Source organism: Ranitomeya imitator, chromosome 3, assembly GCF_032444005.1.
Source record: "Ranitomeya imitator isolate aRanImi1 chromosome 3, aRanImi1.pri, whole genome shotgun sequence".
NCBI lineage: Eukaryota > Metazoa > Chordata > Amphibia > Anura > Dendrobatidae > Ranitomeya > Ranitomeya imitator.
Window position 1 is genome coordinate 387,182,078 of NC_091284.1, and position 20,754 is coordinate 387,202,831.

Here is a 20,754-nt window from a genome sequence, read left to right on the forward strand (position 1 = left end):
GTCTGCCACTCCTTGCTGTTCTCCTGGTTTCCTGTCCTGAAATTCCATTTTCAGGCTCGCGTTAAGTAGTTGTTAATGTTAGACTGCATTTGGCCTACTAGTTGGGTTGGGGCCTACTATCGGTGTTTGCCACTCCTTGCTGTTCTCCTCCACTGAACAAAGCTGTGCCGCCTGTTTACTACGGTTGCCAATTTTGAACTGCATTTCGACTACTTACTGATTTGGGCCTACTCTCTGTGTCAGCCTCTCATTCCAGTTGTCCTCCACTGCAATGCCCCCTGGTTAGTCCTGTGTTACCAATTTTGAACTGCATTTAGCCAACTTTATTCTTTGGGCCTATATCTGTGTTTCCTCCTCATCCCGCCCATTGCCCAGCCAGTGATAGATGAGTCTGCTGGTACATTGACCCATAACGCAAAATTCCCCGTGCACGCTACACAGCAAGATTGTGACCCTGCTGAAAGTCAGGTTCCTCTTCCCGCATACCATACCACCTTACACGGGGACAAAGAGGAAGGTGCAGATGAAAGTGCAGGTTCCTTCATCAGGTGGGGGGAGGAATACTAGTTGGCAACGTCACTGGCACAGGGCCTCTCATAGTACGCAAAAGTGTTGCTGCCGGTGGGAGGCGCCCCCGCCGTGCAAACACACCGCTGTACTTTGAGGGGCCCTGTGCCAGTGCCAATGCCAACGAGTGGGCCCCCCCTGCTTGCTCAGGATCACAGCACTTGCAAAGTTGAAATACTTACCTCTCCCTGCTCCACTGCCGTGACGTGGTCCAGATTTACTGTGCCCACTAATTACTTGAACCAGCCCTACCCCCCACAACTTTAGCCAAATGACCCCCAATTTCAAATGCCTTCCAATTATTATAAGCTAAATTACGATTGACAAGCTTCTGTAACAAGAATGGATGTTTTTGCCATTAAAATGGGCAGTGTAGGTGTTTTCCTGGCCTCCATTCACTGCCGACTATGCTCCCCCATTGACTTGCATTGGGTTTCGTGTTTCGGGCGATACCCGACTTTTCGCCATAATCGGCCGATTCCACTCGACTCGACTTCTAAGATAGTCGGGTTTCGCGAAATACGACTCGACTCTAAAAAGGTCAAGGTCGCTCAACCCTAAAGCCCAGCCTGCAGCTGGGCTTCATAGGAGTGTGTCTATTTAACTATATACTGCAGTAGTGCAATAAATAGTATAATTGATCATGTGATCACAGGTTCACATCGCCAATGAAAGCAAAAAATATAAAAAAATTTAAAGAAAAATATATAATAGTTTATACTACCACCCTAAGACAAACCAATTTTTTTTACAAAGTTCAGAATTTTCTTTAAATATAAATAAGAAATTTGTTATTTATCGTATTGACCATAGGAATCACATTGCAAGTTCATCTTCATGCATAGTGAATACTGTAAAAACAAAAGCCAAAAATCAATTGCAGATTTGTGCTTTTTTCACCACCCTACCTAACTTGATAATCTTTCCCAATATTCCAACACTTCACATTGTAAAATTAATGGTGTCAAACAAAACAAAAAATGTTCCACAAAAAACAGGCCTCTTATGAGTATTTCAACCAAAAATACAAAATAAAAAAAAATGAAATAAAATGAATGTGCAAAAATGAAAAATCACTCAGTCAAGTAGAGGTCAAGTTGAGCTTCTAATTTGGTAACACTGTCATTTAGTTGAAACAAATAAATAATGACTCTCAATCTGGAAGAACAGCATGTGCATGCATTACATGGACCTTACAATGATTTTCGTGCTTAAAGAAATTCTGCCACCAAGATTTAAAAAACAAACTAATTACACAATAAAAGAGTTATCGAAAAAGGACGAAAAAAAGAAAATTTCAACCGAGCTAAATTATGTTCACTGCTTCAATGTCCTCCTGACAGGCGTAGCTAGGGGTTCAGCTCAGGGGGGGCGAGACATCTGAGTGGGCCCCTAACCCCTGATTACAACTACGGTGTGGCAGTGTAATTGTGTGTATAAGAACCTCAGCCAATGATCCTCCTGTAACTAAAAAAAATCTCCACAAAGACCAACACTGATATTACCGCCATATTGTGACCATACAGTGGTAGATACCAGTCCTACAGAACATAAATCACTCCACAGTTACAGATAGTGACTTACCACTGACGTTCTTTCTGATGGAGTTGTCACTTTTCCCGTCTTTTCCATCTGGCCCAGACTGACATGACAACTTCTTCCAGCAACGACTTGGCTGCAGAGAATACAACAAAGACACATTTCACTTCTCATATTCCAGCCCCATCACCATCTATTCCCAACCTGCACAATCTCCTCATCCTGCTGATACCCCAAATACTGAGCCGCTGCTGCCGTATGTGTCCCTATTACTACCCCTGATATTCCGATACTGAGCTGCTGCTGCCGTATCTGTCCCTATTACTGCACCTGATACCCCAATACTGAGCCACTGCTGCCGTTTGTGTCCCTATTACTACACCTGATACCCCAATACTGAGCCACTGCTGCTATATGTGTCCCTATTACTGCACCTGATACCCCAATACTGAGCCACTGCTGCCGTTTGTGTCCCTATTACTACACCTGATACCCCAATACTGAGCTGCTGCTGCCGTATGTGTCCCTATTACTACCCCTGATACCCCGATACTGAGCCGCTGCTGCCGTATGTGTCCCTATTTCTGCACCTGATACCCCAATACTGAGCCTCTGCTGCCGTATGTGTCCCTATTACTGCACCTGATAACCCCAATACTGAGCCACTGCTGCCATATGTATCCCTATTACTGCCCCTGATACCCGAATACTGAGCCGCTGCTGCCGTATGTGTCCTTATTACTGCACCTGATACCCCAATACTGAGCCACTGCTGCCGTATGTGATCCTATTACTGCACCTGATACTCCAATACTGAGCCGCTGCTGCCGTATGTGTCCCTATTACTACACCTGATACCCCAATACTGAGTCGCTGCTGCCGTATGTGTCCCTGTTACTGCACCTGATACCCCAATACTGAGCCACTGCTGCCGTATGTGTCCATATTACTACACCTGATACCCCAATACTGAGCCACTGCTGCCATATGTGTCCCTATTACTGCACCTGATACTCCAATGCTGAGCCGCTGCTGCCGTATGTGTCCCTATTACTACACCTGATACCCCAATACTGAGCCGCTGCTGCCGTATGTGTCCCTATTACTGCACCTGATACTCCAATACTGAGCCACTGCTGCCGTATGTGTCGCTATTACTGCCCCTGATACCCTAATACTGAGCCGCTGCTGCCGTATGTGTCTCTATTACTGCACCTGATACCCCAATACTGAGCCGCTGCTGCCGTATGTGTCCCTATTACTGCACCTGATACCCCAATACTGAGCCGCTGCTGCTGTATGTGTCTCTGTTACTGCACCTGATACCCCAATACTGAGCCGCTGCTGCCGTATGTGTCCCTATTACTGCACCTGATACCCCAATACTGAGCCGCTGCTGCTGTATGTGTCCCTGTTACTGCACCTGATACCCCAATACTGAGCCGCTGCTGCTGTATGTGTCCCTATTATTACACCTGATACCCCAATACTGAGCCGCTGCTGCTGTATGTGTCCCTATTAGTGCACCTGATACCCCAATACTGAGCCGCTGCTGCCGTATGTGTCCCTATTACTACACCTGATACCCCAATACTGAGCTACTGCTGCCATATGTGTCCCTATTACTGCACCTGGTACCCCAATACTGAGCCGCTGCTGCCGTTTGTGTCGCTATTACTGCACCTGATACCCCAATACTGAGCTGCTGCTGCCATTTGTGTCCCTATTACTGCACCTGCTGTGTGGTACAAAAGCATTGTTCCTGATACTGCTTCACATAGTAATGCCACCATTGTGTCCTTGCATAGTAAAATGTTTATGTGCCTTCACAGTAGCCCTAAACTCTTTACAGCCCCCACAGTGGTCCCAACACTATATAATGACCCCCACAGTAGCTCCCACACTGTATATACACCCCTACACTGTATGATGGCCCGACAACAGCCTCCAAACTGTATAACGGCCCTTGCATTATCTCTCACACTGTATAATGACCCCCGCAGTAGCTCCCATGCTGTATAATGGAACTTGCAATAGCTCCCATTCCTTAGAATCTGGTCACTGCCTGTCCCTGTCTGTGGGCTGCTACTTGTACAGCCCTGATATACTTAGCAAAGAGCTAAATAGAAGAAAATAGAAACAGCCAGTGGGTGCGTATAGAGGCCAGTGTTTGGGTATAGCCCCCTGAATGTATCCTGGTAACCCTAAAAAAATACTCTTGTCTGGACAAGACACCAAAGAGGGAAAAGGAAAGGAGGCAACAAGAAGAATGAGGGGGAGGTAGAATATTACCAATCTAAAGAAGAAAGTACACCCCCTGGCTCGTCTGCTCCTCTCTTTGTCTCTTCTCCCCTTGGGGGTCTTGTTGTCTAGACTGAGTATATGTTCAGGGGTTCACAACCATATGTGATTTTCTATACACACTTACTTGTGATGCTTTTTTCTTATGTCTGTCTGGCTATTTATCATACTGTATAAACTCACCCATAACTTTTTTTTAAATAAAATGTTTTATAGTGGGGGTTTTGTGTTTACAACCTTGGATATACTGATATGAGATCATACAGACACTGGACTGATAGCTCCTGACCCCGGCTATAGGACTGCATTACATTATATATATATATATAAATATATATATATATATATATATATATATATATATATATATATATCTCCTTTAGCAGGGGTCAGGATCCTATCAGTCCAATGTCTGTATGATCTCATATCAGTAAATCAAAGGTACATATACTGACAACACTGGTCAGTAATGTGCACTGATAGACGTGACCCCGGCTGCATGACCCCACAGATGAGGATATATGTTTCTTTCCTATATATAAAAAGGAGACGTGTATATATATAGGAAAGAGACGTATATCCTCATCTGTGGGGTCCTGCAGGTGGGGTCACATCTATCAGTGCACATTACTGACCAGTCTTGTCTATCTGAGGAACCATTAGATTTATATCAGCTGCTCTGAAGTTTTTTACAGATCGGGTGATGCTTGTGTGATTTGCACTCAAAGTGACCCGATCTGAGTAAAAGTTCAAGATGCCGCCATAAATCTACAGTGTCTCAGAGACTGCAGATACAGTATGTGGCTGGGTCTTATCTGGAGAGAAGCAGCGTCCTGTCACCTCCTCCCTGCACAGTGCAGACACCTCAGGCCACTACAGGCAGAAGTGTGAGCTGTTACTTACAGCACTGTGTCCCCTGTCCTGCTCCTCTCTGGAGGGAAGCCCCAGCGCCATGGTCCTGACTTCTCTGCCGCAGACACGTTCACTGAGCGTGCAATGTTGGCGTGTCTACTGGATACAGGTACAGTGTCAGCACTGGGGGGAGGGGCATAGCTTCACTGCCTGTCTCCAGCCCCTGCCCGAGGTAGAGCAGGGAGATCTGCTCTACCACGGAGCTAATTAAGTGTAGTGTAGCTCCGGGTGGGCCCCTGTGAGCTGTGGACCCGGGGCGGCCGCACCCTCTGCCCCCCTGGTAGCTACGCTACTGCCTCCTGATCCATTGATTTCTGCCAGGACAGGAATTAATGTTACCCAATTTGCACTAAAGCAACAGAAAAATGTATTTGATAAGTGTAGCTTTGCATTTTTTTTTATAGTGGCATTTGCCTTTGATCAAATTGTATTTGTCAGACAACCCCTTTAAATATATTTGTTAAAACTGATAAGGTTGATGTACTTATTTTGGAAATCAGTGTTATAGTGGCTGTAAATTCCTTTTCAAAAGTGTTTCTGTCTTATATTTAAAAGTGCTCTAACTAGACTCATAAAATGTTCACATTTTTTAACTTTGCTAAAAGGGCTTACACAGTTATTCTGACTTGGATTTTCAAAGTAAGTACACTAGCCCCGTCAGGCCTAAAAGTTACAGTTTGTATTGTGGAGTCTGGTAACAGATCTCTTTAAAATTAATTCCTAACTGTGTATTGTGCCCTTTCAACCACTGACATCTTACTGAAAACTCTTGGTTAGATGTTGAACGGGTTGAGTTTACATAGTAACATAGTTATTAAGGTTGAAGGAAGTCTTTAAGTCCATCTAGTTCAACCCATAGCCTAACCTAACATGCCCTAACATGTTGATCCAGAGGAAGGCAAAAAAAAAACCCCCATGTGGCAAAGAGTAAGCTCCACATTGGGGAAAAAAATTGCTTCCCGACTCCACATACGGCAATCAGACTAGTTCCCTGGATCAACGCCCTATCAAGGAATCTAGTGTATATACCCTGTAACATTATACTTTTCCAGAAAGGTATCCAATCCCCTCTTAAATTTATGTAATGAATCACTCATTACAACATCATACGGCAGAGAGTTCCATAGTCTCACTGCTCTTACAGTAAAGAATCCGAGTCTGTTATTATGCCTAAATCTTCTTTCCTCCAGACGTAGAGGATGCCCCCTTGTCCCTGTTTCAGGTCTATGATTAAAAAGATCATCAGAAAGGTCTTTGTACTGTCCCCTCATATATTTATACATTAAAATAAGATCACCCCTTAGTCTTCGATTTTCCAAACTAAGTAGCCCCAAGTGTAATAACCTATCTTGGTATTGCAGACCCCCCAGTCCTCTAATAACCTTGGTCGCTCTTCTCTGCACCTGCTCTAGTTCAGCTATGTCTTTCTTATACACCGGAGACCAGAACTGTACACAGTATTCTAAGTGTGGTCGAACTAGTGACTTGTGTAGAGGTAAAATTATGTTCTCCTCATGAGCATCTATGCCTCTTTTAATGCATCCCATTATTTTATTTGCCTTTGTAGCAGCTGCCTGACACTGGCCACTGAATATGAGTTTGTCATCTACCCATACACCCAGGTCTTTTTCATTGACGGTTTTGCCCAGAGTTTTAGAATTAAGCACATAATTATACATCTTATTACTTCTACCCAAGTGCATGACCGTACATTTATCCCCATTAAAGCTCATTTGCAATTTATCAGCCCAAGCTTCTAGTTTACATAAATCCTCCTGTAATATAAAATTGCCCTCCTCTGTATTGATTACCCTTCAGAGTTTAGTGTCATCTGCAAATATTGAAATTCTACTCTGTATGCCCCCCTACAAGGTCATGCATGTAAGTCAGTGGTCTTACTGTGAGTCAAACTCATGGTCTTTAGTCATGCTATTGGTTTAAGTAGTAAGGCTATAGATAAAGTACATTTAGAGAAATCCCATACAATGTAGGTTTATATTACAAGGACAAGGGCTGAAGTAGAATCAAGGTAAAAAAAATAGGTACAATCCACAAAAAATGGAACAAAAAAAAACATAGAGGGAAATATGGAGAAGATTCAAAGTATGAAGATGACACCACAAACAAATCTAAGACATTATAGTGAGTGGTATAGAATTCTACAATTAAGCTGCAAATGAAGCTAAAGGCAGAGAAACAGGGCTAAAAATATATATAAAAGGAACATAGCCTGGGGTTAGCAATACAAACAGCAGTGACCTCATATATATGAAGCAATTCTTAGTCACTGTAGCTTTGTAATGAAATGAGACATCCAAGAACATTAATTTATTAATTTCTCTAACAATTTGACAGATTTGGCTCATGATCTCTCTATATAAATTACCATATGTTTCTCATCTGCTCAGTAAATAGACCTTGTACACATGACAAACACTCATCCAATGTCTCTAGGTAGCCGCCAAATCTTCCCATCTGGTAGGTAACTCTGATGGGTTCATGGTACACGGCACAAGAAGATTGCATAAAGTATTCTTTTAGTGGGAAAAAATGAAATTGGCCTAAAAAAACAATTCTTAGTGTAGACTTCCACGGTTTATGGGCTTAAAGTTTAAAATCTTTTGTGAAGCTTCATTTTTTTAAGCTGCATGTTAGGTGTCGAGTTCCCGCCGCTGCACAGGGGGAATCTTGAGCCATGTCTGCTGCGGTCTCCCATTCTCCTTCAGCCACAGTGGAGCCTGCTCAGCGGAGACATCGGTCCCAGCGTCTCGCTCAGTCTGATACTGTGCAAAGGGTTACTGCTGTCTTTCCAGGCTCTGCTTTTGTAGCCAGCACTGGTCAGCGGCGAGCCGGCTTTTCTGGGACTAAGTCCAGCTTTGCACACACTGAGCATGCCCACGGGAGGACCTCTCATTGGAGGTCGGGGGTCGCACACTCAGGTCCTCTAGCAGCTCCTATTGGTTCTCCAGGAAGGTCCTGAAGAGCTGCAAGTATAAAACGTTCACATTGCCGCACGGCCATGCGCTAGTATCAAATGTGTATAGCTTATGCCAGTGGATACTATACCACTCTTAATACATGTGGTGTGAGACTGTAGCGCTGGGACTGTACATTCAGGCAGGCAGTTAGCGTCAGTGGGGGCAATTAGCCGTTGGCTTGCTTGCAAGCACAACCCTAGTTAGGGCTATAGTTTTTGTGTACAGCGCGACTCTGTGCTGCAACAGAGATCGCTTTCAGTTCACACGGGGTGAAGCTTAACCCACATGTGAGGTCGGAGGTTATCCGCAATTACTTTGCAGCAGATATCTCTGCACGGTGGACCCCGGGCTGCGAACGCACCTTGTTGTTATCCAGCTATACCAGGTGCGTTCCGCTAGCCCTAACACTGAATGACATTATAGACATCATTATTATCACATAGAAAGAAGCGCAATGTGTCCTTAAGGTGGCCTTCTAAAAGAACTTTGGTCTTTACTTATAGCTTTTGCTATGTGCAAAGACCATAGTTTATTTTCTGTTTTAGTGTGCTAATAATTTTTGGAGTTTTCATGTTACATGTAACGTCATTTTGCTTTTTAAAGAATTTACAGAACAAAATGAAATATTTAGCTGTTAAATAGTGCAGGTCTTTATGGGAACTGTAATGATTATTTAACACTGGACTCATTGGTGGACACATGCCCTCATCTGAAGTATGTGGTTGTTCCTCTCTTTGGTCCATTAAAACCCATCATTATATGCTGTATGTTCTATTTATCTGGTTTGGTAAATTGAAAAAATGATCTGCTTGATACATAATTTTAATTTAGGAAATTTCTCCGCAAGGTATCTTTCAGGTGAGATTGCCAATCATCAGTGGTAATTTGTGGATGAACTTGTCAGCAAATATTCAATATCCTTCTAGTGGAAAGGAAGAATTACACAGCTCCCATTGAGATCAACTAACTGTCCAGAGTTTTTTAAGTGGGGATCCACATTCAGAACACATGTATACATTTAGATTTAGATACAGATATATATAGAGAGAGCGAGAGAGAGATTGAGATATATACTGTGTGTATATATGTATATATATATACATAGAGTATATATATCTAAGACTAATCATATATTAATCAACACTTGCAAACCAATATTGAGAGAAGTCAGAGGTGCAGCCCGGCACACGATTCAGACATGCTTCTTCAGTGCAATCTGACATCCCATCAAATCCAGAAAATAATGAGTCAAAACCAAATGATAAGCATCAAGTCACAAACCAATGATAAGATATCATGAAAAGACCAGTAGACAATTAATTCCATTAAGTCCACTTGAAATTAAGTTGCTTAGATTACTTTTTGTTTCATAACATTTATTATAATCAGCTCAGAAAGGTTAATATCAATATTTCACCTAATGGTTTTTATCACTGTTAAACAGGTATCATGAATGTTTCATTTTGGTTGTAAAATTCAAATTCTATGCTCCAATTCCAGATATTGATTTAATTGAAAGGAGTGGACTGAAATCCAGCAAAGGGCAGACGATAATGACAACGATTTTGAAGTGTGCACACCATAAAGAGGTTGCCACATGAATTATGTATAATGCTGCTAGGAAAAAAATGGAATCTTATTAAGTTTTGGCTTTAAAAATAATTTTCATGTGCAGTTCTGTAGGACATATAAAAACAAAAGCACATACAGTACACTATAAAGTATAACTCTAGGTTGGGAACGTATGAGGAAACTTGTTGTCTTAAAGGGTTTTCCACTACACTGATATTAATGACCAGTGATGAGCGAATATACTCGTTACCCGAGATTTCTCGAGCACGCTCGGGGGTCCTCCGAGCATTTTTTAGTGCTCGGAGATTTCGTTTTTCTTGCCGCAGCTGAATGATTTACATCTGTTAGCCAGCATAAGTACGTGTGGGGGTTGCCTGGTTGCTAGGGAATCCCCACATGTACTTATGCTGGCTAACAGATGTAAATCATTCAGCTGCGGCAAGAAAAACTAAATCTCCGAGCACTAAAAAATACTCGGAGAACCCCAGAGCATGCTCGAGAAATCTCGAGTAATGAGTATATTCGCTCATCACTATTTAATGACCCATCCTAAATAAGACATCAATATTAGATCTGTGGGGAGCTAAAACCCTGTACCTTCACCAATCAGCCACTAGCAACTCCTGCAGCAGTTGGATGTAAAGAATGTCACAGATTGCAACAATACCGCTCCATTGTCCTGTTTAGTACCCTTGGGTACTGCAAAATGGCTCCTATTCAGATGACTGATGCTGATTTGCAGCAAAGCAGTGGCCACTGACCATTGTGGTACAGCAGTGGTGTTCTGCTTTACACATTGTTTACAACTGTCCTATGCTGGAGCTTCTAGCGGCTGATTTGGTGGAGGGGCCAGGTTTTGCTTCCCTACTGATCTGATATTGCTATCTTAAGAATAGGTCATCAATATCCTAGTAGTGGAAAACCTCTTCAATAATTTTTTGTTCAACCATACAACTCTTAAACACACTTTCTAGGAGTGGATACTAGAGATGAGAGCAGGGTTGCCACTAGGAATTTCGGGGCCCCATACTGGCAAAGTTTTCGGGGCCCCCTTGAGACTCTGCCCAGGCTCCACCCCCAGTGATGTCATACGTTGGTGACGTCAGCTGGTATGGTCACCATGGTTCTCTTTCTTTCCTCTCCCCCACACGTATTTTCCAAACAATTATTGTACAAGCTTTCCAATATTGAGATTTGCGCAAATTTATCTGCTGCTAACAGAGTTTTGGTGGAAAATTTTTGCCAGCGTAAATCAATACCATAAAATTCCTAAATACACCATCATAATGCTGTGTCATGACATAACAATGCCACCATGACACCAGCATTTATGTCTAAATAGCATTGTCACACAGTGCAAATAATGTGCTCCAATAACAGTTTCCTACAGCACCAAAAACAGAGCCATCGACATCAGTGCTTATATAACACATATTTCTATAGTGCAGATAAAGTAGTGCCAATTATTATCCCGATAAAATAGTGTCAGTCGTAGAGCACGTCCATTAATCAGTCCATTTCCTGAAGCAAATGCGCCAGTCATAGTGCACAATCAATAGTGCTGAAAGGTCCTGAATACAATTTTGAACTTTTCAATCAGCACTTCCTTCTAAGAAAAGAATGTCTAGTATTAATATATCAAATCTGTACTCAAACCAACTATCAGGAACACTGACTCATGGGTGCGGATTTTCGCTGCCAGGTTTGGTCCATTGTGTGTTTAAAGCTCTGTCACACTTCAGTAAAACACTTTATTGTCTGAATGGACTTGATACTTTCTATGCCTTACTGCGGCCTCCACATGAGCTACTCTGTGGAAGTAAGAATGATTTGAGACGTAAGGCAGTTTTATTCATGTCCAATCATTATTATCAGATGTTAATGATGCTTAATGATTGGAGCAGTTTAGTGATGGCATTCTATAGTGTATGCATGGCTATGAATATTGAATCTCTCTGCAATGCGGTTTCTCTCATCCTTTTCCCGATGTCACTAAGAAGTCACATATCAGGGTCAGTGCGGTGACTTCTGTCAGCTTAAAATGCATGACATTACACAATCCCAAATGATAACTCCTGGGGACATCTGATGAATGCTTAAATTCTCAGTTCTGCAGAGTAGATGTCACTGACGGAGATAATTGTATTTATTATGTAATTTGTGAATACTGGTACTTAAATCTTAATATTCAAGCCAATAATGGACCCATTGCCTAGTTGATTATCACAATGTCTTTCTCTATGGTAATAATCCTTCAGATTTGGAAATCTAAAATTTATTGTGTTCTTTGGTCATTTAGAAAGAAAATTTTCAATTAGTTCTTCTGTGTAATTTTTAATTGACTACCTAAAGAAAAAAAAAACAAATGAACAACTGAGACCTAGTATTACTGTCTAGATTGACAACTATGTATATTGAAAAAATGTGTTTTCTAATTTTTCAGAAAATCCCAGAGAATCCTGTTTTGACCCAGGAGCAATAAAAAATGGCACTCGTGTTGGAAGTGACCTAAAACTTGGCTCCACTGTAACTTATTATTGCGATAGTGGCTATGAGGTTGCTGGGGCATCTACTCTAACCTGTGTGATGGGAAGCGATGGAAAGCCGGTTTGGAACTTCCCACGACCTACATGTATCGGTAATACCCATTCTTTGTCTACTTCATTCTACTGACTTTACTGATATTGTGCTGTTAAAATAATAATGGCAGTAAACCTACAGGGATAGAAAATTGTAAGACATTTTAGAAAATAAATAATTAGAATAAAATAATTGCATTAATAATTAATTTATCCAAAATGGTACTCAAATCATTAATTTAACGGTTTTCTGAATTCATACAGAATTGCACAGAAAATTAAGGAACTTGTACCATGCTGAATTGCTTATAGTAGTGATGTACAATGTGTGAGCCTTAAGTTTTAAAAACATGTTGACATCAGATTTATCTGTGAAACCTCACACAAGAAATAAACCCTAGTAGCATGTCATTAGTTCCCAATGGAGTTATCTTCTGCTGGACCAACCACTAGTGATCATAACTGGATCAAAACTGCATAAGAGAAGATCTTTATGCTGGTTCCAATTCCTCTCACCTTCCCCTTACTGTTGTGGTTCCTCAAGGATCAGTCCTAGGCCCACTCCTCTTCTCTTTGTATACTGCCCCATTGGTCAAAACAGTCAGTAGATTTGGTTTCCAGGGCCATCTCTATGCTGATGACACCCAATTATACACTTCTTCTCCTGATATCATGCCTGCCTTTTTAGAAAACACCAGTGATTGTTTTACTGCTTTCTCTAACATCTTGTCCTCCCTCTATCTGAAACTGAACCTGTCAAAAACTGAACTCCTCGTGTTCTCTCCGTCTACTAACCTACCTTTGCCTGACATTGCCATTTCTGTGTGTGGTTCCACCATTACTCCCAAGCAACATGCCCGCTGCCTTGGGGTCATGCTTGATTCCGAGCTTTCATTCACCCTCCACATCCGATCACTGGCTCACTCGTCTTATTTGCATCTCAAAAACATTTCTAGAATTCACCCTATTCTTACTTTCAACTCTGCAAAAACTCTTACTGTTTCACTTATTCATTCTTGTCTAGACTTTTGTAACTTTCTACTAATCAGCCTCCCTCTTACCAAACTCTCCCCTCTCCAATCTGTCCTGAATGCTGCAGCTAAGATCACATTCCTCACCAATCGTTATACCAATGAATCTACCTTGTGCCAGTCATTACACTGGTTACCCATCCACTCCAGAATCCAGTACAAAACTATTACCATCATTCATAAAGCACTCCATGGCTCTGCCCACCCTACATCTCCTCCCTGGTCTCAGTCTACCACAGTACCCGTGCTCTCCGTTCTAATAATGACCTGAGGTTAGCATCCTCAATAATCAGAACCTCCCACTCCCGTCTCCAAGACTTTTCTCGTGCTGCGCCAATTCTTTGGAATGCACTACCCAGGTGTAACAGAACCCCCCAGCACCAAGAATGTTATGCAGTATATGTATGTATAATAGTTTCCATGTGAAATGCATCAGTCCACAGGCTGTGCCCCTGGACAAGATATTCTCTTTCTGACCTCCCCCCACCTTTGTAATTCCCACAGTAAATATTGGCAGGCTCCGGCCCCTGCGGCTGTTGTAATGTAGGTCTGGCCTGCTGTGTTTCTATTGGCCTGCCCTGTGTATCTGTGTTATATATTCTGTGTGCTGTAAATAAAGGTTGTTCTTTTAGACTGGAAATACCTGGAGTAGCAGTCAGCTTTTATATGCTCCCATGTAATCAAGAAAACCTAGCCAGCGTCCTTCATTCAGAATCCAGCAAAAGCAGAATGGACCTCCTGAAACACGAGAGGTGCTGAAAGAGGTACTACAGCACAGTAGACCCCGTTACAGTACTGAAAGAGGTACCCCAGCTTGGTAGACCCCGTTACACTGGTGACAGACAGCGGGATGTGATATCCCTTCTACAGGAGGAAAGGAATGAATGGAAGACAACTACCAGAAGTTAAAGAGGACTACATTAAAAGATCTGGTGAAAGCCCGAGAGTTAATCGCCAGTAACAAAACAAAAGCGGATTTGATAGCAGCCATCATGGAACACGACAGTGCAGCGCCCCCTAATGTGAACGTGGAGGACACTGAATTCCAGAGGGAGATAAAGAACAGACTGGCATTCTATGGCCCAAACCCTGCAGTAGAGATCATACGAGAGGTGATGGCTGATGGGCGTACTGATCTGATGGAAGAGATTGCAGAGCAAAGTGGAGCTGGCCAAGATGGAGATGGCAGAGCCGAGAGAGGAGAGTCAGCAAGCAGGGGGAGCTCTGGCCTCTGCCCAGGTACCTTCAACAGTAAGCTACAAAACGATCCAGGATAATGCCTTCCGACAGTTGGGGGAGGCAGAGGAAGACATTGATGGCTTTCTGCAGGACTTTGAGCGGCAGTGTGCCCTTCATCAAGTGAAGCCGGAGGAACGGGTTCAGATTCTGGCCAGCAAGCTGACAGGCCAGGCAGCGGACGCCTATCGCACAGTACCTGATGAGGACTGTAGGAACTATGAGCGGATCAAAGAAGTGATCTTGGCCCGGTATGCGCTGACACCAGAGGCATACCGCCAAAAGTTCCGTGGACTTATAAAACGAGTAACCGATACCCACGCTGAATGGGCCTGTAAATTACGGCGGTCACTGCTACAGTGGGTACAAGGGAGCCAAGCAACCACTAAGGAGGGTGTCCTCCAGCTCTTCTTGTTAGAACGATTCTTTAATGGACTAAACCCCGAGACACAGGAATGGCTTCGGGACAGGCGGCCAATGACTCTTGAGGAAGCCGCTCGTCTGGCCGATGAACATCATGACGCCAGGAGGCCTCAGTTGTCCGGATCAAAGATGGTCACTAGGGGTCCGCCCATGGACCTGGAGGGCCCCAAACCACCGAAGATTGTAGGGGGACCAGCTAGAAACTCGGCCTACCACAGTTCCCCTGGGGCGCGATGCCACAACTGCCGTCAGCTGGGCCACCTGCAAAGACAATGTCCCAACCGGACTCAGTATACCCTTTGGCCAAAGGCGGGAACAGCTACCTTCTGCCGGGCCGCTGTACACTGCTACCAAGGCAAAGCTGACCCGGCATTGGGGGCTACAACTAACCAAGGGGTGGAAGACATGGAGGAAGTGCTGCATGAAGTAGACCCCGTGCAGGCAGCCCGGGCAGATAATCGACAACAGCATCGACAGGTCGTGTGGGTTAATGGGAAACGCATGCAGGGACTAAGAGATTCCAGAGCAACTTTGACCCTTGTGAAGCCTCATCTCGTCCAGGACCAAGAGAAGACAGACCGGACAGTGGCAGTCCGTGTAGCAGGGGGAGCCATACATCGACTGCCCACTGCCAGGATTCACCTGAACTGGGGAGTTGGGGATGGCCTTGTTGAGGTCGGCTTGATGGAGGATTTGCCTGCAGACGTTTTGCTGGGAAATGACTTGAGGCCCATGTTGTCTGCTCTCTTGGTTGCCCCTCTGGCTGAGACATATCCTGTGACCACCCGGAGACAAGCTCGAGCTGCGGAGGCGGAATCACACTCAGAGGAGGCCCAGGTAAGACATCCCAGCCCTACACGTATTCCCATAGCCAGACACATTTCTTGGGCCACCTCAGATGAATTTAAGAGGGAGTTACTTGAGGATCCTTCATTGGAGGGATATCATGGGAAGGCACAGGAGGGGAGAGGGGTACTGGAAGGGGAACAGTTTATATGGAAGCAGGGACTCCTCTACTGGATCACAGAGCAGCACCACACAGGGACGAGCACCACTATAAAACAACAGCTGGTAGTTCCCAAGAAGTATAGGCAGGAGTTACTGCGAATCTCTCATGACATAACCTTGGCCGGGCACTTTGGTGTCAGTCGCACCAGGCATTGTCTGACACAAAACTTCTTTTGGCCGGGGGTAACCTATGATGTTCGTCAATACTGCCAGACCTGTGACAGTTGCCAGCGCATTGGCAAGAGGGGAGATTGATGCAAGGCCAAATTACGCCCCCTCCCCATTGTGGAGGGACCATTTAGCCGCGTAGCGGTCGATCTGATAGGGACACACGCCCACAGAAGCAGGACGACCTTAAAGGGACCACACTTCTTATTTTTCACACTATCTAGAAAACGCAGTTTGAGAAAGCCCCTAGGCAGGGTCGAAACGTTACTACTTCGTTTATACTCCCTGCTGTGTGTGTGTATATATATGAAAATTTTGTCTCAACACATGTGAATAAATACATCACATTTTTGCAAAGATATATCATAAGAGTGCAGCTGATTTTTCTATATTGGATCTGATAGGGCCGTTAGCCAAACCCAGTCCGTCAGGGAAAAGGTATATATTGACAGTGGTAGATTATACCACACGGTATCCAGAGGTGGTTGCGTTACCTAACATACTGGCAGAGACAGTGGCGGCTGCCCTGCTCCAGGTTTTCTCACGGGTTGGATTTCCCCGGGAGATTATCTCAGACCAGGGTACCCAGTTTATAGCAGAGGTGACCAACCAACTGTGGAAGCTGTGCGGCATAAAGTTCATTAGAAGCGCCCCATACCACCCGCAATCCAATGGGTTGTGTGAACGCTTTTACGGGACGTTAAAACAACTCATTGGGACTTTTACCAGGACCTACAGGGACTGGGAGAAATTCTTGCCTCACCTCCTGTTTGCCTATCGAGAGGTGCCCCAAGAATCCATGGGGTTCTCCCCATTCGAACTGGTATACGGGAGACGGGTAAGGGGACCACTAGACTTAGTGCTAGAACACTGGGAAGGGGAGGGCACCAAAGAAGGGGTACCCTATGTGCTGGAATTCCGGGACTGCCTGCAGGAGCTAACCCAGGCTGTATATGGGAACATGCAGGTGGCCCAGCGGCGCCAGCGCGTATGGTACGATCGGGGGGCCAGAGAGCGCACCTTGGAAATAGGGCAGAAGGTCCTGGTGTTAGCGACCACTAGGCAGAACAAGTTCCAAGCTGCATGGCAGGGGCCCTACCAGGTAGTGGGGAAAATAGCTGACACCACCTATAATGTCACCGATTGTGACGACCCCAGGGTTATCCGCATGTTCCACGTGAATATGCTGAAGCCCTATCGGGAGCGCCCTGAAGAGGTAGTGGCCATTTGTGCACCTGAAGCAGAGGATTTAGCCGGACTTCCCTTGCCTGATGTCTTAGGGGAGAGGACTCAGTCTAAAACATGGGACCAGGTACACTGGGGTGAAGAATTAGGTCCCCGGGAGAGACAGCAGGCGGAGGAGTTGTTGAGGCAGCGACAGAGGATGTTTTCGGGGAAACCCGGGTACACTCACCTGGCACAAAACAAGGTTGAGACCCAGGATCAGACCCCCGTGCGACAACCCCCCTTCCGCGTCCCTGAGTCTGTACGAGAAGGGATGCGACAAGAGATACAAGAGATGTTGCGTTTAGGGGTCATTGAAGAGTCAGATAGTCCCTGGGCATCCCCCGTAGTGTTAGTGCCCAAGAAGGATGGGACTACACGGTTTTGTGTAGACTATCGTAAGCTCAATGAGAAAACAGTGACGGATGCGTATCCCATGCCGCGTGTGGATGACTTGTTAGACCGGCTGGCAGGGACAAAGTATTTGACCACCATCGATCTATGCAAAGGCTACTGGCAGATTTCCCTTAGCCCTGATTCTATTCCCAAGTCGGCATTTGTCACCCCGTTTGGCATATTCCAGTTTTGAGTTATGCCATTCGGGATGAAGACTGCCCCGGCGACCTTCCAGAGGCTGGCTGACCGGCTTCTGGATGGTCTCCAGGACTATGCGTGTGCCTACCTGGATGACATCGCCATCTACAGCGCGACATGGGAAGAGCATCTAAATCACCTAGAGACAGTATTAGACAGGATCCACAAGGCCGGAATCACCCTGAACCCAAACAAGTGTCACGTGGGCAAAGCAGAGGTTCAGTATTTAGGGCATTGGGTGGGAAGTGGGAAACAGAGACCAGAACCAGCCAAGATTGAGGCCATAGCCAAATGGCCCACCCCACGCACTAAAACCCAGGTCATGGCGTTTCTAGGGACAGCAGGTATTACAGGAAATTCATCCCAAATACAGCAGCGTAGCCAAGCCCCTCACTGATCTGACCCGTAAGAACTAACCCCGCCAGGTAACCTGGACGCCAGAGTGTGAGGAAGCCTTCCGCCAGCTAAAGTACGCCCTCACCAATACCCCTGTATTGGCTGCACCCGATCCAACTAAACGTTTCCTGGTTCACACAGACGCTTCTATGTTTGGATTGGGGGCAGTACTAAGCCAAGTCGGGCCGGACGGCCAAGAACACCTGGTAGCTTACCTGAGTCGGAAACTACTGCCCCGTGAAGTGAGCTATGCGGCCATCGAGAAGGAGTGCCTGGCAATAGTATGGGCACTCAAAAAGTTACAACCATATTTGTATTGACGACAGTTTTCCCTCCTAACGGACCATAATCCCCTAGTCTGGCTTAATCGGGTCTCCGGAGACAACGCCAGATTACTGCGGTGGAGTTTAGCCCTACAACCTCTGGACTTCACCATCCACTACCGACTCGGCAAACAAAACGGTAACGCTGATGGACTAAGTCAACAAACGGAACTCGTACCAACCCCATAAACTTCGGTCATCCCCAAACCGATCCGTTAAGGATCAGACTGTGTATGCCGATCGCGTCGCTGAAAAGGGGAGCCGTGTTACAGAAACCCCCAGCACCAAGAATGTTATGCAGTATATGTATGTATAATAGTTTCCATGTGAAATGCATCAGTCCACAGGCTGCGCCCCTGGACAAGATATTCTCTTTCTGACCTCCTCCCACCTTTGTAATTCCCACAGTAAATATTGGCAGGCTCCGGCCCCTGCGACTATTGTAATGTAGGTCTGGCCTGCTGTGTTCCTATTGGCCTGCCCTGTGTATCTGTGTTATATATTCTGTGTGCTGTAAATAAAGGTTGTTCTTTTAGACTGGAAATACCTGGAGTAGCAGTCAGCTTTTATATGCTCCCATGTAATCAAGAAATCCTAGCCAGCGTCCTTCATTCAGAATCCAGCAAAAGCAGAATGGACCTCCTGAAACACGGGAGGTGCTGAAAGAGGTACTACAGCACAGTAGACCCCGTTACAGTACTGAAAGAGGTACCCCAGCTTGGTAGACCCCGTTACATCAGGTTTATATGATTAATCCCCAATCCCCACAGTTTTAAGTGTGCCCTAAAAATGCATTTGTTCAGACTGGCCTACCGCCTCAAAGCATTAACCTAACTATTCCTGGGTGGCCCATTCAAAAAACTAAAACCATAATCAGGTTCCTCGCATCATGTTTCTCATACGCTTTATGCATTTAATAGCCCTCTATGTCTGTACTGTTACATATTTAGGCTGATAATCGGTTCATGCAGCATTACATGAACACCCAATTGTTACATACACTATGGCTGGTCTGAACAACGAAAGCAATTGTTACCATCCACCTCTCATGTCTCCCCTTTTTTCTCATAGATTGTAAGATTGCAAGCAGGGCCCTCATTCCTCTTGGTATCTGTTTTGAACTGTGTTTATTGTTATGCTGTAATGTCTATTGTCTATACAAATCCCCTGTATAATTAAAGCGAAAAAGCGCAGCAATTTGAATGAAAATGTTATTGGTTGCTACTGATGACCCCAGTATGCCCTTTAGCACTGTTTATAAATCCGTCTTTTGTGTAAATGCATAATCCTGGTTACATTGATACATGATTAATTGTTGACTTACGACATTGATGTCAGTGTGCGCTGTATCTCCATTTCTCATTTAGCCCCTTGTGGAGGACAATACGTCAGCCAAGATGGAGTGATCCTTTCTCCTAATTACCCTAGTAATTACACTTCTGGACAAAGCTGTTCCTACTTCATTGTTGTTCCTAAGGATTATGGTAAGAGAATTTCCCATATTTGAGAAAAAAATTAACTCATTATTTCTGGCACATGGAAGGAAATGTAGGTAAATGTTTGGCATTAGGCTGATTTTCCTCCATGTACACTGTCAGATTTGCTGTTAGTTTAGGTGAAACATGCCCATATGTATGGAACTTCTTTATCCTTCTTTTATCAATGGGAAAGATGTTGTTAGGACTGGCGGAACGCACCAAGTTTAAGATGTAATGGTATTAGGTGCGTTCGCAGTCCGAGGTCCACCGTGCAGGTGAAAACCCTGCTGCTAGTAGAAAAGGACGATATGGCGGTACAATGTGAATACACACATGGGTTAACTTCACCCTGTGTGAAGGAAGCCAACCCTGTTGCATCACAGGGCCGCGGTACCGCACCAAGAGCGCAAGCAAGGAGTCTCAGA

General features: G+C 44.7%; 1 protein-coding gene across 1 annotated transcript in view; it reads left to right on the forward strand.

Annotated features, from left to right (window-relative positions):
- CSMD2 (CUB and Sushi multiple domains 2) overlaps nt 1–20,754 on the forward strand; it is a 1,686,610-nt gene that overhangs the window by 1,456,666 nt on the left and 209,190 nt on the right. Inside the window, exons 30-31 of the mRNA XM_069756979.1 lie at nt 12,313–12,507; nt 20,219–20,335. Coding sequence (XP_069613080.1) covers nt 12,313–12,507; nt 20,219–20,335 — 312 coding nt within the window. The remainder of the gene's footprint in view (nt 1–12,312; nt 12,508–20,218; nt 20,336–20,754) is intronic.